The following is a 20,901-nucleotide window of genomic DNA, read 5'->3' as shown; positions in this document are numbered from 1 at the left end:
AGTTGGTTAAGCGTCCAACTTTTTATTTGGGCTAAGGTCATGATCTCACAGTTCGTGGGTTCGAGCCCCGCGAGGGGCTCTGTGCTGACAGCATGGAGCCTGCTTGGGAATCTCTCTCTCTCTCTCTCTCTCTCTCTCTCTCTCTCTCTCTCTGCCCCTCCCCTGCTCACACACACTCTCTCTCAAAAATAAACATTAAGGGGCGCCTGGGTGGCTCAGTCGGTTAAGCAGCCGACTTCGGCCCAGGTCATGATCTTGTGGTCCATGAGCTTGAGCCCCACGTCAGGCTCTGTGATGACCGCTCAGAGCCTGGAGCCTGTTTCAGATTCTGTGTCTCCTCCCCATTCATGCTCTGTCTCTCTCTGTCTCAAAAATAAATAAACGTTAAAAAAAATTAAAAAATAAACATTAAAAAAAGACCTAATTAAAATTGCTATCCATACCCCTCAAAAAAACTGCCCCAAATGATCCTATGAGCAACTAAACCTTCTTTGCTCCCTAAAAGACAAAGGGGAGGAACTTCATCCTTGAGAAGGAAAGAGTGGAAGAATCTAGTCCTGTGGTCAGACCAGAACTTCCAGAGAGAGGGAAGGCTTGACTTACTATCTAGAGCAGCGGTCTCCAAAACAAGCAAGAGAATCCACTGTGATGTGGGAGAAAATACTATTTTTTATCAAAAAGAAGAAGAAGAAGAAGAAGAAGAAGAAGGGAGAGAAAGAAAAGAAAGAAAGAAAGAAAGAAAGAAAGAAAGAAAGAAAGAAAGAAAGAAAGAAAGAAAGAAGAAAGAAAAAGAAAAGAAGAAAAAGGAAAGAAACTAAGTTTTACTGATATCGGCTCTACAAGCTGACCCTGGGACCCACTTAGTCCATGGGGGCCCACCAGTTTTAGGGAACTGACCGTGAGTGGGCCCAGGGCAGAAAGGCAGGCAGTGGCCTCCTTAATTCATTGCTGGAGAGTGTCACCGTGTGCTACTGCAGATGTCAGGCCCTGGTTTACAGAAGTTCTCATTATGTTACCTCTGTGTTAATATCACCCAAAATTAACCCTGGACGAATGGGAAAGGGTCTGAACACTGCTCAGAGACTGCAGTATGAATGCTGATATGTGAGCACCGGGGAACTTTAAGAAAATGGCAGAGATGATTCTGTCCCTGTCCCTACTGTGGCAGCCATATTAATCACTTTACCTGGTCATAACATTTAGCAGGTCACCAAAAAATATGAAAAATTATCAAGAAGATACTTTGAAGTACAGCAAAATTTGCCCAGAGCATATACCGTGCCTTCAGAGATCTCCTGGTGGTGGTAGAACCTGTATAAAACTTCTAAATACGTTATGTGCGTGCAGGTATGTATGTAAATAGATCCAACTTTTCACTAGGAGGGTACCTCATCAAAAACATTTGGAAGCCATGGGTCTACAGGATTCTGTGACATTTTCTAACCTAAATATCAGAGCACTTGCAGGGCCTCCCTGATTGGGAAATGTACAGGGTTAAGAAGAGAAGAGAGAAACGAGAAAACAAAATAACTAAGTTTATTTGTCCTCCTCCGCGGAACATTTTCCCTGAAAGCCTCCCTGACACCGGGCCCAGCTCCCACGCTGAACGGAGAGGAGTCTCCCCGCCCTTTCCTTCCCCAAATAACCCAAAGCTTTTCACACGGAAGCCTGAACCAGGTCAGAGCGCCAGACCTCGGCATGCCTTCCACGCGTACCAATTTGAAAATGTCCAAGCTGCCACAGGAGAGGCTGCCGGGGGTGGCCTTCAGTTCTGAGACGAAAGCCCGCTGCCTGCCCACGGCTGCGGTCAGCGGGAGGACGCTGGTCCTTTCAGAAGGAAGGGCTTCGCTGCCTCCAGGATGTCCAGTTTGGGGTCCAGGGAGCGGCCAAGCCCCTCCAACACCATGATGGCGAACACAATGGAGGCGAAGTTGCTCTCTAGCTTTACCTGAAACAGAAAAACTGGTTCTTGCCAAAGCCCACTGAGAGAGAGAGAGAGGATCCTGGATAACCTGAGAGAGAGAGAGGGAGAGAGAGGATCCTGGATAACCACTCCATGCCTGTGATTTCTACCACCTACCTACCACTCCTCTCCCGACCCCATCGTCTTCCCCACCATCGTCTACTCCCCCAACCTCCCCTCTACTAGAAATATTGACGGAAAAGCTGGGGGATGAAGCACGTACTTCTCTAGGGGTGTGTGTGTGGATGAATGACTTAAAAATGATAAAATGACTATTTCACAGCTGCACGAGGGTCATCCTTCAAGAGCTGCAACGGCCTTTGTGAGACCGCGCAAGTGGCTTTGCTCAAACAGCATGGCTGCCTCCCCTTTGGAGCCCGGGGATTAGTAGCAGCGATTTAAGTAAATTACTCAACTAGTCCGCAAACGTACTGTTCTCCACATGCTAGAGAAAGGAAGCTCAGGTGCAGGGTGGTTCAGTGATTTATTCCAGGCCGCTGCGTGAGGTAGAGGAGAGCCAGAATTTAAACCTGGAAGAGCAAGAATCTGCTTTTCGAGAGCACAGAAGGTCAGAAAATGGAAGGCTGACTCAGGGGGAAATAATCTCTGTTAAAAGTGAAACGTTATTGGGGCGCCCGGGGGGCTCAGTGGGTTAATCGTCCGACTCTTGATTTCGTCTCAGGTCATGATCTCATGGTTCGGGAGTTCGAGCCTGTCGGGCTCTGCGCTGACAGTGTGGATTCTCTCCCTCTCCCTCTGCCCCTCCCCCGCTGGCACACATGCTCTCTCTCTCTCTCTCTCTCAAAATAAATAAAACTTAAAAAAAAAAAAAAGGTAAAGGGCATTTGTCTCAGTTAAGACCTGAGAAGTTGTGTGGGGGTCAGGTCGTGCTTCAGCACCACCAGAAATGCTTTCACTCTTAACTTAAGCTGAGGGGTGAGTTTGTGTTTATTGTATTCTTTCTTCCACTGTTTCTGACAAATGTATATGTTTTTTAACATTTATTTTTGAGAGAAAGACAGAGAGACAGACAGACAGAGACAGAGCACAAGCAGGGGAGGGCCAGAGTGGGAAACAGAAACCGAAGGAGGCTCCAGGCTCTGAGCTGTCAGCAAAGAGCCCGACGCAGGGCTCGAACTCAGGAGCTGTGAGATCATGACCTGAGCCGAAGTCAGAGCTTAACCGACCGAGCCACCCAGGCTCCCCTCTGGCAAATATTTTATTAAAAATTTAAGTGTCACTTGAATAGACATTTCTCCCAAGAAGATGTATAAATGGCCAACAAGCATATGAATAGATGCTGAACGTCACTAATCACTAGAGAAACGCAATCAGAACCACAAGGAGATACCACCTCACGCCCGGTAGGATGGGCACCAGCAAAAGGCCAGACTGGATCCTTTGTATATTGGTCGCGGACAGGTAAAATCATGCATGGAAAAGCGGTACAGAGCTTCCTCAAAAACTAAAAAAAAAATGCCATATGATATAGCAGTCCCACTTCTGGGTAAATATACAAAGAACTCGAAGCAGGACCTCAAAGAAATATTTGCACATCCATGTTCACTACAGAATTATTCATAACAGCCAAGAGGGGGAAGTAGCCCAAATATCCGTGGCTAGATGACCAAATAAAGAAAATACGGTGTAGACATACAGTGGAATATTATTCAGTCTTACAGAAGGAGGAAACCCTGTCACGTGCTACAATATGGAGGAACCTCGAGGGCATGATGTTGAGTGAAATAAGCCAGTCACAAAAGGACAAATAGGGCATGATTCCACTTATACGGGATATCTAGAGTCGTCAAAATCACAGAAACAAAGTAGGACGGTGGTTGCCAGGGGTTGCCAGGAGGAAGAAATTAACTGAGAGATGCTGATCAACGGATATAGCTTCCATTTCGCAAATTGAGAAAGTTCTAGAGATTTGTTACACAACAATGTGAATATGGTGGACACTACTGAACTATGCATTGAAAATGGTTAGGGTTAGGGTGCCTGGGTGGCTCAGTCGGTTAAATGTCTGACTTCAGCTCAAGTCATGATCTCACGGTTCATGGGTTCGAGCCCCACATCGGGCTCTCTGCTCTCAGCACAGAGCCTGCTTCCCCCTCTCTCTCTCTGCCCCTCTCCCGCTCGAGCACACATGTGTGCGCTCTCTCTCTCTCTCTCTCAGAAGTAAATAAACATTAAAAAAAAAAACTTTAAAAAATGGTTAGGATAAATGTGTACATATATTTTACCTATAAACGTTTTTAAGTTTGTTAAAAAATTAAATGCCTGGTGAAATGTCCAGAATGCGGTACTTGTACTAGGTACTCTGTCGGCTCTCCCATCCTGGGAACAGCAACGATAACAGCAAACACTTCAAGAGCTTTTAACCACTGTGTCCCACACTGTGTTTAAGGAAGGCTGTCTGCGGAGTTAGAGCACGGGGGACAGGAGGACAAAGCAGGAAGAGTCCGGGCTCTGCGGTCAGACGGCCAGCACCCGGGTCCCGGCATTACCACAGGCGCCGCGTGGCCGTGGGTTCGTGGCTGGGCCTCTTGGCACAGGTGTCTGCCTTGAGGATGTTGAGGGCTTTAAATGGGACAGTGACAATATGATATAGGGCACACACAGGGAGCCCCTACACACTACTGTGGTTACTCACGGCGGCCCTGGGGGCTGGGAGGCGCTCATTCAGGTCAGAGCTGGTGAGCCTGAGTCTTGGCCGCCTGCTCTGCATCGTGTGCGACTGAACTCCCAGGAGCGGATGTTCAGTCCTGTTTCCCTCCAACCCAACTCCCTAGCGATGACTAAAGCTTCCCCCAACACCGAGGCCGTATGGAAGCCTCCTGCAAAACAGAACGTGTCAGAAGTTTTGGAAAGCATAAAGTTTTTTACCAAAACCCCACCAACAAAGCCAACTCTAGAGTCAAGAGACAGTTGCAGGGGGGCAGGGGGGAGGCTGTGCCACGCTCAGTTGGTGGGACGTGGGGAGTCACTTAGTCCTTCCGTGCCCAGTCTCTTCATTCAGATAACACGATAGAGATCAGACCTGCCTGCGGGCATTGTCCTGAGATTTAACGAGAAGCTGGATGCGCAACGGACCCCAGGTGGTAGGCGTCCTACACGAGCCAGCGGCACCTGTTATCTCATGAATCCACAGGGTACTTGGAGACCCCTGGTCTGTGAGTCTCTTTTGTCCCAAGCATGCCGCTACTGCAGAGTAGTCATGGAGCAGCACACAGAGCACAGGACTGAGAGACCTGGTTATGTGTCAAGTCCCGGCTCCACCACTGAGGCCCGAGAAAGACAGCAGACCGGCCTCCCCCGCTGTGCCTTCTGTAGAGTGAAGGCGCCGGGCCAGACAACTTTAGGACTCTCAGCTCTGTGCTATGATCCCTGCCAAAGAGCTGCCTCCTCCACGTGGTGTTTTATTACCAGACTGCAGAGCCTCACGGGAAATGATGGGAAAGGCCATCTTCAGAGGAGAATCCTCCCTTCCCCACCCTCAACACCTTGGCTGGCGGCTTCACTCTGAAGAGTGGCCCAAGACGACACTCCATCACGAGCAGAGAGAGCCGAGGCAAAGGCCAAGGTGAAGAACCATGAGGCCACTTCCCCCTAAGGGACTGGGGCAGGAGGCGAAGGCCAGGACAGCCCCACCGGGGCCTCTGAACCCCCCAGGACAAGAGGCACCTCCTCTTGGGCCACCCTTGACCCCGGGACGTTATGCCACATGGGAAAGAGGTAAGTATGACTTACGTTAATACTAAGCATCACTAACGAGAACTGTGAACGGAAAAGGCATGAAGAGCCCGAGTGAGGCGGTTCTGGCATTTGTGAAGACAGCCGGGTATTTGTCTCTCCAGCTGGGTATCGCGGGTACTCAGGCCGCTCGACTGAGGGGTACTCAGAGTCACCGTGAGAGGGAAACGGCCCGCCACGCCCGTGTCAGCGAACACGAACAGCACTCGCCACATGAACGTCCGCCAGGACGAGATCGCACGGAGGGGAAGTACCTCCCTCCACCCTGCGGCCACCCTCCGGCTTCCCCAGACGCCTGCCCTCCAGCCTGAGGAGCGTGGAGGCTCAGCTGCGCCTCGGGCCTCACCTTGTGAGTCATCAGTAACTTAAAGACATTCGACAGAAGGCTGGAAACTTGAAGCTGGAAAACAGAATACAACGGACTGTGCGGAGTCCCCACAACCACTTCTGTACCTTCCAGGTCCCTGTCCCACCCCATCCTACCACCCACCCCCGCCCACGCCCACAGCCACAGCCACACACGGACACCCACCCAAACACACATACACACACACACACACACACACACAGCCACAGCCACACAACCACTAACATACAACCACATACACAACCACCCCCACACCATCCACACACACACACAACCACACACACCCACACACACAGCCACAACCACCAACATACAACCACATACACATACACAACCACCCCCACACCACCCCCACACCCACACCCACCCACACCCACACACATCCACAACCACACACACACACACCCCACCCCACCGACCCGCCCCCCACAAACACACACACCAGCCGTCGGGAAAGGGGCTCTCAGACAACTTCCAGAAAGGACCGCATACATACAAGCCCAGCTCCCATCGCACAACTGAGTTCCAAGCCCCCCGCCGCAGTCCAGCCTGGGGGCCCGTGGACCCCATCCCTCTCAGTGCACAGAAATCTTAGGTGAATACACCACATGGCCAGTGCCAGTGTGCCAGCTCCTCACTAGAGCGGGCCACTCCTTGCTCTGACTTGCTCCTGCTAGTGTAGACCATGAACTTGGCAAGAAAACGGGTTAGAACTGTGTATAAAACACCGAGTGGGCTTTGGTTCGGCTGTAAATAAAGGACACAAAGGTTAGGCATGTCCTCTGGCTGCTCCTGCTCCGGGGCCTTCGTCCTCCTTCCCTCCACACTCAGCTGAGCTCCAGACACAGGCAAAGCTGCAGAAGGGCCACAACCTGGATGGGGGATGGGTGGGAGAGTGGCACTATAAATGTCCCTGCCCCAGCAGCCACCAGGAGAACCTGGTCGAGGAGTCACTCTTGAGAGCCGGGCCTCCAGTGGGTCGCCTCGCACCCGGAAGACGTGGGCAGAGGAAACGTGCACTCTCTATCTGCCTTAACGCTCAACCCCACTCAAGACTTCTCCCTGTGAACAGGTCTCCCTTCAACCTCTGCTCCATCCAAGGGCAAGGGCAGTAAACACCCCAAGGCCTCTGCCCCTCAAGTGGCCTGCTCACTTTTTCCAGGGTGATGGTGTTCTTCCTGGCCTGAGTCACCAGGGCGGCCATCTCGGCCTTGAACCGCTCCACGTCCCTGCACTCACTGGCCCGGGCGTGATGCAGGATGAGCTCAGCCACCCTCTGGCCCTGCAAGACGTGAAAGAAAGGAAACTCGGTAGAGTCAAGAGGCCATAAAACTGGACGCTCTGCCCAAACTCCTTTATATTCTAGTTGCTTCCACCTCAGTTTTCTACAATCCTGAACTTTTCTAATTATACCCACTCCAAAATACCTGGTGACCAAACAAAGACTTTCAAAGCCTCTGTCGGTCGCTGGGAGCCCACAGGCTCCAGTGCACTCAGGGCAAGGGGCTGTGTTTGCCTCCTTCACCTTCAACAGCCACACAGGGGACGGGGCAAAACCAGTGCCCTGCTGCTCGCGCTCCACGAGGCACTGCCGACCAACCAGCCCATCCCCCAGAGTCACCAGAACCTGCTGCTGGACCGGACCAGCCACACTCTCCTCATGGGCTCTCTCCCCGTCCGAGGAGAATTCCCTCCTCACACCCAACCTGACCTCTGCGCTCCAGCCTTCCGCCTCCTCTGCCCAGGGCGCCCTCTGACCAGAGAGCCTCCCGGTCTCCCCAAACACCCAAGTGGTCACTACAATGCCTTTCACCTCCCACAGAGCCATCCCAGGAGCCAAGCTCTGTCTCCCCAACTTGCGCAGGGGAACGTCCCCCCACCCTCCACCTGCCACTGCATCTCAGTGTTTAACCTTGGCCCAGGGGATGCTTTCATACAGTCTCAGGCTCAAGCCTTTGGTTTGTCCCCTCAGAAGCCTCCTAAATAAGCAGAGCCTCCCCTGAATTTTGCCTTTTTGTTTTTTAAACCAGCTCTCTCTTTGGCAGGGTCTTTTTTGCTAGAAAATTCCACATCATTGGCCAGAGGGTTTCTTCATTGTCACTCTTGATGTAGTACCTGAAGTTGACTCTGTGGAGGTTTTGCTGAATCCCTTTCTGTAAATAATCACTCTCAGCAACTGGAGCCCCTCCGAGCCACAGGGTTGGGGGTTAAAGACCACTCCAGATTCCAAGGTTTCTCCCCACACTTGGAGAGTAGGTTCTCTAAGCTGCTGCTTCTCACCAGCCTGCCGTCTTGCAGCAAATGGCACAGGCCAGGCCAGCCGTTATTCAGACGAGAAGCCGGCATTCCCAGTGCCCACCCACATGCCTGCTGAGGAGGGAAGAGAAACTACCAGTACGAAACAGCATTCGCGATGCTGTCCCAAACTGTGAGCTGCTTAGAACGGGCATCACGCGTGGGCATCGGCGCATTCTGACCAAAGACCCCTTGGATAGCTTCATTTCCTCTCCTCTCCTTCCCTCTCCCCGCTCCACTCCACTCCACCTGCGTCCATCAAGAGCACCCCTGGCCAAGGCAGGCATTAACAAGATTGACAAGGGAAACCCCACGGTTTCCAAGAGCCTAAAAGATCATCTCCGATTCCTGCCGGCCCAGTGGGTCTCACCTGGCCCATCGCCACAGCCATGAAAACTGCTCGGAAGTTGCTCAGGTCGGCATCCTGCAGCTCGGCCACGATGCCGGCATCCAGCAGCACCAGGCGCAGTGGGCATGGGGCAGGTGTCATGGCCATCACCAGCGTATCGCAGACATCCACCTGCTGCAGCCGTGCCTCTTGACTCTTGGAAAGACCGTCGGCGCCCTGGACCAGGATATTCCCAGGGTGGAGATCTGCATGGACAAAGTTGTCCACAAATATCTGGAAGGAAATCAATGCTATTCAAGGCTGAGACACCACCCATCACCATCAGACCACACGTGAAAAAGCTTCCGGGACAGGGGTGGGGGCTGCCTGGGTGGCTCAACCGGGTAAGTGTCTGACTCTGGGTTTCAGCTCAGGTCATGATCTCAGGGTTCACGGTTTGTAAGTTCGAGCCCCACATCGATTGAGTACAATGGCAAAGAGGTGTACATTTTATAAAGCCTCGTGGCTTCTGTTCTCACTTCAGAATTTGTACTGTGGAAAGCCAGGTTGACATTTTTAAGAGAAAAGTTATTTTCGGGGCGCCTGGGTGGCTCAGTCGGTTGAGCGTCCGACTTCGGCTCAGGTCACGATCTCACGGTTCGTGAGTTCGAGCCCCGCGTCGGGCTCTGGGCTGATGGCTCAGAGCCTGGAGCCTGCTTCCAATTCTGTGTCTCCCTCTCTCTCTGCCCCTCCCCCATTCATGCTCTGTCTCTCTCTGTCTCAAAAATAAATAAACATTAAAAAAAAAAAAAAAAGAGAAAAGTTATTTCCAAAGTAAAGAACATTAAAAAAGATTAGAAGGGAACATGAAAAATCAAACGCCAAACTGCATTACAAAGGACTTATTTTTATACTGTAGTTTGAGCAATTGATATTCTAATTACGAATTATCTACTCATTGTTTAAAGGTTCCCCCAAATTCTATGTTCTTAAAATTCGTGGAACCACCTTTTTAGGAAAACATTTCATTAATCAGACATCCCCTCCATTCCCTCCATCCGTCCACACGGTAGAGTCTAACCATGATACCAACAACCCACACTGGCACATAGCATCGGGTGGGCGGGGAGAAGTGGCTTCGAACCTACTAAGCAGGAAAGAAAGCCCCAGGACGATGCCGGACAGGAAGTCAGGTGTGACTTGGTGGGACAGGATCTGCCTCCTATGAAAGCTCATCTCTGTGGTCAGAAACCACCAGCAATCCTTCCAAAGGGGAAGAAGAGCCTCAGAGGCTCTCAGGGACACCCTCCTACCTCCTACTGGCTGCAGACCCAGGCCAGAGGCCCTCCTGGGCCCGGTTCTGGCTGTGAAGGAGGTAAGAGAGGCCGCTGCCCTGGTGAAAATCCTGGAACTAGAGAAGCCAGGGCTGGCACACCCCCAGGATGTGGTTTCCAGAGGCTGGCTGACCCCTGACCCCGGGCTGAACCTCCTGGCACCTTGCTGTCCCCTTGGCCCCCCAGCTTTCACCCCCATCCTTGATTCTGCAAGCTGGAACCCATCACGATCGCCCCAATTCTGCGTGCTGTTTCCTGCTGCCTTCCCCCCCGGCTGTCCCCACCGCACCCTCCCCTCTGGCCCAAGGTGCCCCTTGGAGCCCTGTTGCTGGGGACAAAGTCCTCTCCCCACTGAACACCCACTGCACCGACTGAGAGAACACCCAGCTCTACCCAGACAATCCGGCTTCTCTGGGAGTAGCTGGTGGTAGGGGGGGTGGGGGGGTTGCTGCTGACTTTCCACCAGAGGCCAGAGGTGGAGTCGAGGCCTGCTCTGAGCTCCTCTTCTCACCCCTGCCCTGCTCTGGCCACTGGCCTCGGCCCCCACAGCTCCATGCCGGTCACACAGGTTCTTCGTTCCCACTCTGCCGACACACCTGGTTCCTTCTTACCCGTATTCCACATGCTGCAGACCTGGGCTCGTATCCTCTCTCTTGCCGACAACATGCCATCCATCCCTCAACCACTCCCTTCTGTGCCAACTGCCAGGGAGAGTCCAGACCCTGGATAACCTCAGTACCCACTTTCTTTACTCCTACACGTGAGCTGCTATCAATCCCAGTTGCTGCTGTTAGTACTAATGATGACGGCGGAAGCTAACACTGCTTAGGGCTCACTGTGTCCTTTTACGGGCATCAGCTCATTTACATCATCAGGCTGAGCCCTCGTAGGTGACACCTAGACTTCCTCTACATCTCAGCTCAGATGGCATCGCTTTCTGAATGAATCCTGAGGCTAGGATGGGCCCCACCTAAATGACCCTCTTGTGCCTGTGTATCATTTACTCATTTGTGGCCTGTCTTCCCAATGAGTGACAGTTCCATGAACGTTGTGATCATATCTGTTTCGCTCACTACTGTAAAGTCAGCACTCAATTTAGTTCATTGAGCACAGAGAGGGTGCTCCATAAACACTGCTGAATGAATGAAGTACCATTTAACATACGGTATCTTCCGCTGTTTGTCTAAACTGTAGGCAACTTGGGCAGAGCCTGGGTCTTGCTCCCCACTCTTCCCACAGCACCCTGCATGGTGACCAAGCACATGCCACCAAGAAAGCGCTTAACAGAAAGATGTAGAATGAATGGTCGTGGTGGGTGGCTCAGCTCTTCCTAGAGCAGATTTTTAAGATGGCGGCTTGCTGCTTTCCTCATCTTCCCGCCCATGGGAGCCGACCAGTGTCTCCACCATCTTCCCACATGAGATTTGACCACATGCTGGGCTGGGGCACCCTCTCCATGCCCATGAACTCACCATCTTAAGAAGCATGTTGATCCCCAGCCGTGCAATCTTCTTCTTCAAGTCTACAGGAATCCCCGCCTGCTGGTAACTGGACACAGGCACACTTTCCTTGAAGAAGGGTCAAGGAAGAGACAGCTTTACCCTGAAAAGCCCGCCGAACACCCCACGTGTTCCTCATCCCCACATGACACATGGGCACTGCCTTCCCATCCCTACTCTTCTCAAGAGTTTTTCCTTCCTTAGAATCCCTATGAATCTGTCACCCACAAGTTAATTTTAATCTACTTACTTATCCCTTCTAGAACACTTCTCAAAGGAAAACAAGTCCCATTTTACAGAGGAAACCCACAACTCTGCCCCCCACAGGTAAGAGATGCTGTAAGATGGTGGGAAAAGACAGGAACAGACCCCAGGAGAACTAGATTCTGATCAAGAGTCAGTCAACAGGGACGTGAATGAGCTCTATGGCCTTGGGCAGGGAAGTGGAAAGGACGATGAAAGAGGGCAAAGACAAGAAAGAGCTAGTAAAGAAACAGTTCACACAGGTTAGTTATTTAATTGTCAAAGCAGCCCGCTAAGACAGATCTTGTTATCCCTCAGGAGCAAATAAAAGAACTAAAGCCCAGAGAGTTTAAATAACTTACTCAAGATCACACAGCTAGTAACACCGGGTCATTCGTGTCACTTCCCTGGATCTCACCATTACTATCTTTACAAAGGAGGCTGAACCAGGCAACAGCTAAGGGCAATGATGTGACACAAACATTTGCTGAACACTTTCTCTGTGTAAACTCTGCTGAAGGCATTTTGTATTCAATGTGTCACTGTGTCCTGGAACAACCCTATGAGGCAGGGGCAGGTGCCTGCTGTTATACACCAAGAAACTGAAGTCACCAGCAAATAAAATGGAAAGCAGTTTTTCCGACAGAACGGAAGAAGGTATTTGCAAACGACATATCAGATAAAGGGTTAGTATCCAAAATCTATAAAGAACTTATTAAACTCAACACCCAAAAAACAAATAATCCAGTGAAGAAATGGGCAAAAGACATGAATGGACACTTCTCCAAAGACGACATCCAGATGGGCAACCGACAAGTGAAAAAATGCTCAACATCACTCATCGTCAGGGACATACAAATCAGAACCACAATGAGATACCACCTCACACCTGCCAGAATGGCTAACATGAACAACTCAGGCAACAACAGATGTTGGCGAGGATGCGGAGAGAGAGGATCTCTCTTGCACTGCTGGTGGGAATGCAAACTGGTGCAGCCACTCTGGAAAACAGTATGGAGGTTCCTCAAAAAATTAAAAATAGAACTACCCTATGACCCAGCAACTGCACTACTAGGTATTTATCCAAGGGATACAGGTATGCCGTTTCGAAGGGACACACGCACCCCAATGTTTATAGCAGCACTATCAACGATAGCCAAAGTATGGAAAGAACCCAAATGTCCATCAATGGATGAATGGATAAAGAAGATGTGGTATATATACACGAGCAATCAAAAAGAATGAAATCTTGCCATTTGCAACTACGTGGATGAAACTAGAGGGTATTATATACTAAGCAAAATTAGTCAGAGAAAGACAAAAATTATACAACTTCACTCATATGAGGACTTTAAGAGACAAAACAGATGAACATAAGGGAAGGGAAGCAAAAATAGTATAAAAACAGGGAGGGGGACAAAACATGAGACTCATAAATATGGAGAACAAACAGAGGGTTTACTAGAGGGGTCTGTAGGAGGGGGCAATGGGCTAAGTGGGTAAGGGGCGTTAAGGAATCTACTCCTGAAATCATTGTTGCACTATATGCTAATTTGGATGTAAATTTTAAAAATAAATTAAATTTAAAAAAATAAAATAAAATAATAAAGTAAAATAAAATCTCTGTCAATTTGATATATGAAGAAAAAAAAAAAAAAAAAAGCAGATTTTCAAGTCCAGAAAGTCTGAAGCCACACCCAGGCTCCCAGCCACCCCGCTACACGACCTCCCTGCCTCATGCCACAGCTGAGTTGCCCTCAGTTTCTCTTGGCTTTTGCCTTTTCAGACTGAACAGTAGAGATGCCCCAGCTGTGAGTGGAAGGCACGGCCTGGGAAGCGCTCACTCTTACTTCATAAGTTTCCACCAAGACGTCCCTGGTGACAAAGGGACGCAGAGGGGTGGGGAATTTGACGGAATTCACATTCAGGAAGTTGCACTGGAAGTGTTCTAGGTTCCGAGCTTCGTAACGCAGGTCGATCTAGAGGGAAGTGGAGAGAAAAGATGAGGGGTAACCTGGGCCCAGGGAGAGCAGTATCTGGATGGCCAGCAAGCTAGTGAGTCACCACAGGCAGCGGCCTTCTGCACCTGCCTTCTTGCAGAACTCCTCAGGAGACAAGGGAGGGCGGTTTTGGCCGCGGGAACTCCTGGAAGCCACAGCTGCAGACCCCCTCGCCGCACTTGGACTCCACTGCCTCCCCGCTATTCCCTCTCTGCCCACCCCACGTGACTCCAGGCCACGGAGCCCTTGCCCATGTCCCAAGGCTTTCTCTCCCTTGCTCTCCGGTGGCCCTCTGGCCTCCCTAGACCTGTCCCCCTCTTAAGGTCCACCTCCACCAGGGGCCGGCGTGCCCTCTGCCCACTGCGCTGACGCAGCTCCCTCCGCTCGGCAAGCCGTTCCCTTGCCACTCAAGGGACCGCTCCCATCTCTCCAGGCACCTGCTACCGGTGCCCTTGATGACCCTGTTCCTCCTGAACAGTTCTCTTGGCACCCACCCTTCCCTCCCCCGGTCTTCCCCCTGCCTCCAACCGCTCCGTCTAGGTCTGGTCTCCTGGCCACTCCTCCCCTGTGTGCCCCCACGCGGTCTCAGCTGCTGACCTCCGCCAGCCTCCACTCTCCCTCTCCATCCCCTCACGTCCTCAGCCAGCACCTCCTCACGACAGAACCACGTGGTCTCCCGTCCAGACCCCGCTACCAACTCCACACTTCTTCTCCTAGAAGCCCAAACTCCGTGTCTTGAATGGAGTCCACCCTTGAACACCCTTGAACTCCACGTCTCCCCCCCGCCCCTCATGCAGCCAGTCACCTGGGAGTCACTGCAGATTACCCCTCTCTTGTCCTCCACGCTATTTGTGACTCCAGGCCACCAAGGCTGCAGCCACACCTCTCTCGGATCCACTCCCCCGTTTCCCCCTCACTACAGCTCCCAGGGTGACTCCCAGCCAAAAGAGGCACTGGGCTCCTTGACCCCCATCTTCCGTCTCTCTAATCCATCTGCTGGTGCCCCCTACCACCTGTAGGACGAAGTCTAAATTCTTTAGGATGACATCCAAGGTGGCTCACTGTTTGGCCCCCACGGCTCTCCTCAGCTCCATCTCTTTGTGCCTCCCGCTTCCTCCGCCTCCCAGAACTCTAGCTTCAGCCAGTCTATACGGTGCTGAACATCCTGGCCTGCCTCAGGCTCCCCATCCCCTTCGCCTTCCTTAGTCCCTCAGACGGGAATGTTCTTCCCCCATTTGGTCCAACTGTAAACACCACTCACCTTTCAAGACTCAGCTGGAGTCTGGGGAGCCTGACCCTCAGGATAGAATGACCACTTCCCCTCTCGGGCCCCAGCTCCACCCAAGTGAACCTGGAGAGACTCCTACTATAACCGGGATCGTGCTCTTTTTGCAGATATTTATGGGCCAGTCCCCTTCTGCGTACTATGTATTCCTTATGGATGAGAAAATCTCACCCATCACCCCATGGTGTCTATCGGACTTCGAGGAGGGGTGGCAGGAATGACAGTGACGCAGAGCTGGTTGCCGGAATAGAAGCTATTTCCTCTATTTTAATTTTCTTTTATCATGGAAACTACGTCGCCCGCAGCAAAAAGCAAAGCTTTCTAAACATTCAAAGGCATCCCCAGGACTTAAAACCTTCCATCAGAGAACAGAAATGAAGACTGAGCACCTTGCTTTTGAAAGACGGCCAGTTTCTGCACTCTCCAACAGGGAGCCAGTGCACTTGCCTACTTGAAGCCCCGGCTGCCCCCAAAACATGTTCACCAAGTCTGGCTACTTAAACAAGTATCCCAAGGGTCCTGGACAGGGAGCAGGTCCTTGTCTACTCAAAAACCCTGGAAACAAAACAAAGCAAAGGCACAGTGTGTGACTTCACCAATTCTTCTCACCCTGGAGATCAGCCATCGATTGTGGCACAGATAACACAGATGACACAGATAACACCAGGATCCTGGGACTTTCCTCCCAGGCGCTAAGGTAGATGGTGCTTCCCAGGCACCCTTGCGGTGACATTGGGCCCGTGCGATTAAAGCTCTGACCTGTAGACTAAGAAGGCCACAGTGGCCTCTCTCTCCACTCCACACGGACCTAGATGACCCAGGTTGAAGACGGCAGCACCAAACTTGGGAGGAAATTGGGTCCCTGGATAACCATGAAGTAGAGTCCCCTCTCCCTCCTTGGGCTCATCTGCATGGCACTTTGATACAAGAAATAACCTCACTGCACTTGGCCTCTGAGATTGGGGTATTCTTTGTTATGTCAGTTAGCAGTACCTACCCCGACTGCTACACCACACGAGCCACGACATTCTAGGAAATCACGCATTCGTTCAGCATTTACGAAACAGCCAACGGCAAGAACTACGTTAGATGCTATTTACAACCGAGGGAAGGAGGCTTCACCTGATGGACCATGAGCTTCTCAAATTCCTCCACAATCTCCGGCAAGCTCAGCCACTTGACTCCTGGCAAAAGCGCGAGGACTCGGCTGCCCATCTTCATCAGCAGCAGGTCCATCTGTACCTGAGACAGCAAGCCAGGGTGCAACACCTGCCGGGAAGACAAACAGAAGAGGGATCAGGAGGGCACATTCACCCAGACAGGGCTGGGTCCCACCATCAAAGGAGAGCCAAGCCCGATGCTCATCAGAGCAAAACCGGATGTGGTCCCGACAGCCGGGATGCTCCTGCCGCCCTCACTCCCATGTGCCTTCGATAAGGAGATGCTCAGGGCAACTCCTCTCTGCTGCACTTGGCTTTGCTGGGAAGAAGAGACGGGCTTTTCCTTCCAAATACATTAAGGTTAGGCCAGTGGCTCCCAAACATTAGCATGCATAAAAGTCACCTTGGGGTGCCTGGTGACAACAAAGACTGCTGGGCCTCCTTTAAGACCTAGTGAATCACCTACCCTGGGGATGGGACCAGAAATCTGCATTTTACTGAGAGAGGGCACCAGGTAAATGAGTCAGGTAGTCCAAAGCCTGAGCCGGATAAGGATCTAGAGTCACAGAACTCCAGCAAGGATGCACCACGGTGGGACGGGAAGAGTCTGCTTTCAAATGCCTGTTTATTCTGCAACTCTTGCCCAGTGCGAAACTGGGCACGTACTCAACCTCTCAGCCTCCTGTTCCACTTTTTAAAATTTTCTGGCTTTTCTTCCTTTTTCTTTTTAGAGAGAGAGAACACATCCAAGTTGGGGAGAGGGGCAGAGGGACAGAGAGAGAATCTCAAGCAGACTCCATGCTCCGCGTGGAGCCTGATGCAGGGCTCGATCCCACAACCCTGGGATCATGGCCTGAGCCAAACTCAAGAGTCGGACACTCAACCTACTGAGCCACCTGGGCGCCCCTGTTCCACTTTTGAAAACATGGAGATAACAGTCCCTACCCCCACTTCAAGTCCTTTCCGGAATAAAATGGGAATATAAATAAATAGAAATTAAAGAAATGCCTACTTCAAAGGCATCAAGAACAGATTAAATCATGCATCTAACATGCAGAACATAACATCTGTTCTTTAAGAACAGATTAAATCATGCAGGCACCCACTCCTTGCCTTCCACAGAGCAGAGGATACTTTGGTCCAGTGTTCCCCAAACATGCCTACTCATGAGAATCACTTGCAGCCTTTATAAAAAGACAGGCCTCAGCTTCCTCTCTTGGAAAGTGTGATTCAGTAGGTGTGAACTGAGGAACGCTTGGGAGGGTTTCTTCCAAGGAGGTGTAAGAGAGCATCAGGGGTACCTGCTATCTGGGTCGGCCAGATCCCCGGGGTCATGCTGAAAGGGAATGGAAAAGTGTGGAGACTAAAAATTGATGGAGCCCAGGCAGGGGTGACTAGAAACGAAGAGGGGCGCCTGAGTAGCTCAGTTGGTTGAGCATCTGACTTCGGCTCAGGTCATGATCCTGTGCTTCATGGGTTCGAGACCCGCGTCGGGCTCTGTGCTGATGGCTCAGAGCCTGGAGCCTGCTTCAGATTCCGTGTCTCCTGCTCTCTCTCTGCCCCTCCCCCACTCTGTCTCTCTGTCTCCCAAAAGTAAATAAACATGTAAAAAAAATTTTTTTTAATAAAAAAAAAGAAATGAAGAGACAAGGGAGCCACTTCTGTAAAAATGAAGACTGCCATCTTGGGCTCACCACATGGTATCTAACCTAGACTGTCTGTGACTTACCCTGACCCCAGAGTAGTGGGTCCATTGGGTGGTTCCTCTAGCCACAGAGGCAGCGGACCCCAAACCCTCTTCGTTTTCCTTTACTGGACTATTCACACAACCACTCCCTAGAACCAAGAAATAACAGCTTGCAAAGCATAGGCAGTCAGATCAAGGTCAAGCTAACAGAAATCAGTGGAAGGTAATGTGGGGTGATTTGCAAATGGGGGTTTCTGATCGGGGACAGCTCTGTGGGGTCGGTGAGATTTTAGAGACAGGAGGGACAGGTGACAACATCAGAGCACTTACTTTCACTGCCACAGGGATGAGATGATCTGGCTCAGATTGGTGGGCAGGTGCTGAAGACTGAGACAGGACTGCATTTGATCCATCCGGGTCAGCTTTAGGGAGGAGCAGCCTTTCTAGAAATGACTGGTCGGCAAGACTTCCTTGAAACTTCCACCCCTTTCCCAGGGGTCCAAAGAGCTCTCCCAGCCTCCGGACTGCCCCAGCTTCTGAAGAAGGCTGCAGACTGGAGGCCTCGGCAAGTCTCTGGATGCTGACATTCTCCAGGAAGGCGGGATTTGCACGTGCTTTGTACACTTGGGCCACACAGCCTGAACCCACAGGTTCCTTCTTCTCAAAGCAGAGGACCCTTCCCCAGTCTTCCCCAAATGCCTGCCGCAGGAAGTGCTCAGTGTGAGTCCAAGGGTGGGGGGTCACCTGGACATGCAGCTTGGAGAACTGGGCACAGAAAGCCTCCGAGAAGAGATCCCGCCGGGTACTGGCCCACTGGCCCAGTTTGATGTATGTTGGGCCCGAGGTCTCCGTGGCTTTCAGAAGCAGATAGAGCCAGAGGCTGGAGATGCTGGGTGCCAGGTAGGTGAGGGGGTAGAAGAGAAGGAGGGGGAAGAATTTCATCAAGAGAGCCCCAGCCCGGAGCCAGATACGGAGGTGCAGAAGGAGGCATCCTAGCGGCCCCTCTTGGGAGACTCTCTGGGGTGGCCCATTTTCAGCTAGGTCACTCCAGCTGGCTCTTTGCTGGCACACACTCTCAGGGCCCCCCTCACCAACGTCTCCATAGGCTGAGATAAGTTTGGGTAAAGTGCCAAGCAGAAGCCAACAGAGTCTGGCATTACGAGAGCACCCAGATGATCTTAAAAGGCCGAGTTCCTGTCTGAGCTCAAAACCTCTTAGGTACGACAAGCAGACCCTAACAGAAAAACGCCAGGGGGTCACCATCCTCTCCCAGAGGTCCCCGGCCTAGGTTGCCCGCCCTCGACTTAAAGGGCACCCATCTATGTTCACGCTCTGGGCAAGGCTGACATGAGTCCAGGCCACAGCTGAGTATCCCACTTAAAAGTGGGGCAGCAGCGAGATGCGGCGACGCTCAGAGCCCGCGTACAGGCTAACTACGCGAGTGCAAGCGGTGCTCAGTCTGGCTCCCGGTCCTGCCCTGCAGGGAGCGCCCCCTAGGCCTCGCAGCCCGGCCCCTCCGTCCCGGCTCCACCCCGAGCTCCCTCCCGGTACCTCGCCTAGACCTAAGGTCCGAGGCCGCCTGCGCCTTCGGGGACTTTCAGAACTGCACCGACTGCGAGGGCCGGAGGGGCCGAGCCAGACGCCAGGCCAGGCCCAGAGCGGGGACGCGACCTGCGGCGAGGTGGCCGCGCAGGCGGAGCCACCCCACTCCAGGTCGCTGGCCGGGCACCCGCGGAGGGCCACAGCGAGGAGGGGCTGCGTGGAGGTGGGGGTGAGGGTCGTGGCGCAGAGCGCGGGTGCTGAGAGCCAGGAGGGAGGGGTGCGGGGGAGGCAGGAAGGTACACCCGGGTCAAGGGATTGAGAGCCGGGGCGGTGGGCGGTGCGGACCGCCGAAGACCCAGGCCCCGGGTACCAGGGTGGGAAGGAGGCTGGGGCCGGGAGGTGGCGGGGGGCGGGGGGAGGGCGGGTGCAGAGACCCAACGTTGAGGGCCCGAGGATCCGGACGCCGACAGCGGGAAGGGTGTGCGGAGGGCCGGCGATCGGGTTGGAGAAAAAGGGGGAGAGGGGCGAGGAGAGCGGGAGTCAGGCGGCCGGGGTCCGGGAGCCCAGAGCGGAAAGGGCGTGCGAGGGACAGGGGATCCCGGGGCCGAGGAACCCGCCGCCGAGAGCCCGGGACCGCGTGCGGAGGGCCGAGGACCCGGCGCAGAGGACGCGCCGCCCGCGTCTTCCGGGAGCGCCAGGCGCGCCCGCTCGGGCACCGCCCCTTAAAGCGGAAGCGGCGCGGACGCGGCGGAGGCTCGTCCCCGCCCTCCGCTCCTGGACTGCGTAAATAGATTTTGCGCAAAACTCGAAGGGCCCTCCACGCCTTCCCCTTCTGCCCGTGCTCTGGGTCTCCATGGACATCTTTGCAGCCTTCCTTACAGAAATCGTGGAAACGCGCAGTGAACTGAAAGCCCGGTCTGCACACAGGTTGAGTGTTCAGCTAAGCAGAATGTGAGGAGGGTCGGGGAGGGAGGTGATCCTTGGACCAGGAGTACCAGGCTGCATTAATCTAGGGATGTGTTTGGACATTGGGGAGTGGCTAATGGCATATTCATTTAACTAATGCTTTTTGAGCCCAATACGTAACTCTTAAGCAGAATCTAGTAATATTATCGAGGCTCATAATATGTTCTGTTTTTAATTTTTTCAATGTATTATTATTTATTTTTGAGAGAGAGAGAGACAGTGAATGAGCAGGGGAGGGGCAGAGAGAACGGGAGACACAGAATCTGAAGCAGCTTCAGGCTCTGATCTGTCAGCACAGAGCCCTTTGCCGGGCTGGAACTCATGAACTGCGAGCTCATGACCTGGGCCCAAGTCGGAACCTTAACCCCCTGAGCCACCCAGCCGCCTCGAGGCTCATAATATGTTCTGAACTAGGTATCACGCTAGGCCCCGGGGACGTGGAGACTCACATCCTGACTTTACAAGCTGATCACTTA

General features: G+C 52.5%; 1 protein-coding gene across 2 annotated transcripts; it reads right to left on the bottom strand.

Annotated features, from left to right (window-relative positions):
- Positions 1-1,520: 1,520 nt before the first annotated feature.
- On the bottom strand, positions 1,521-19,186 carry ADCK2 (aarF domain containing kinase 2). Of its 2 annotated transcripts, XM_043589717.1 has the most exons (8): positions 18,248-19,186; positions 16,193-16,339; positions 13,636-13,764; positions 11,516-11,611; positions 8,752-9,003; positions 7,240-7,368; positions 6,066-6,119; positions 1,521-1,948 (listed from the first exon to the last, which is right to left on the bottom strand). In XM_043589717.1, exons 1-8 carry the CDS (start codon positions 19,178-19,180, stop codon positions 1,808-1,810), a joined length of 1,881 nt encoding a protein of 626 aa, XP_043445652.1. In that variant the 5' UTR covers positions 19,181-19,186; the 3' UTR covers positions 1,521-1,807. The 2 variants fall into 2 exon arrangements, with proteins under 2 accessions (XP_043445652.1, XP_043445653.1); XM_043589718.1 differs by lacking the exons at positions 1,521-1,948; positions 6,066-6,119 and adding an exon at positions 6,516-6,958.
- Positions 19,187-20,901: the final 1,715 nt, after the last annotated feature.

The sequence above is a fragment of the Prionailurus bengalensis genome, chromosome A2 (assembly GCF_016509475.1).
Source record: "Prionailurus bengalensis isolate Pbe53 chromosome A2, Fcat_Pben_1.1_paternal_pri, whole genome shotgun sequence".
Classification (NCBI taxonomy): domain Eukaryota; kingdom Metazoa; phylum Chordata; class Mammalia; order Carnivora; family Felidae; genus Prionailurus; species Prionailurus bengalensis.
The sequence above is the reverse complement of the archived record's forward strand: the minus strand, read 5'-3'. Positions and strand labels throughout refer to the sequence as shown.

Coding starts and splice junctions, on each gene's coding strand:
- ADCK2 (XM_043589717.1), bottom strand. CDS start 19,180: ATGGTGACCCCCTGGCGTTTTTCTGTTAGGGTCTGCTTGTCGTACCTA. Junction 16,340..18,247: donor TCATCCCTGTGGCAGTGAAA/GTAAGTGCTCTG, acceptor TCTTCCCGGCAG/GTGTTGCACCCTGGCTTGCT. Junction 13,765..16,192: donor AGAAGCTCATGGTCCATCAG/GTGAAGCCTCCT, acceptor ACTTCCCTCTAG/ATCGACCTGCGTTACGAAGC.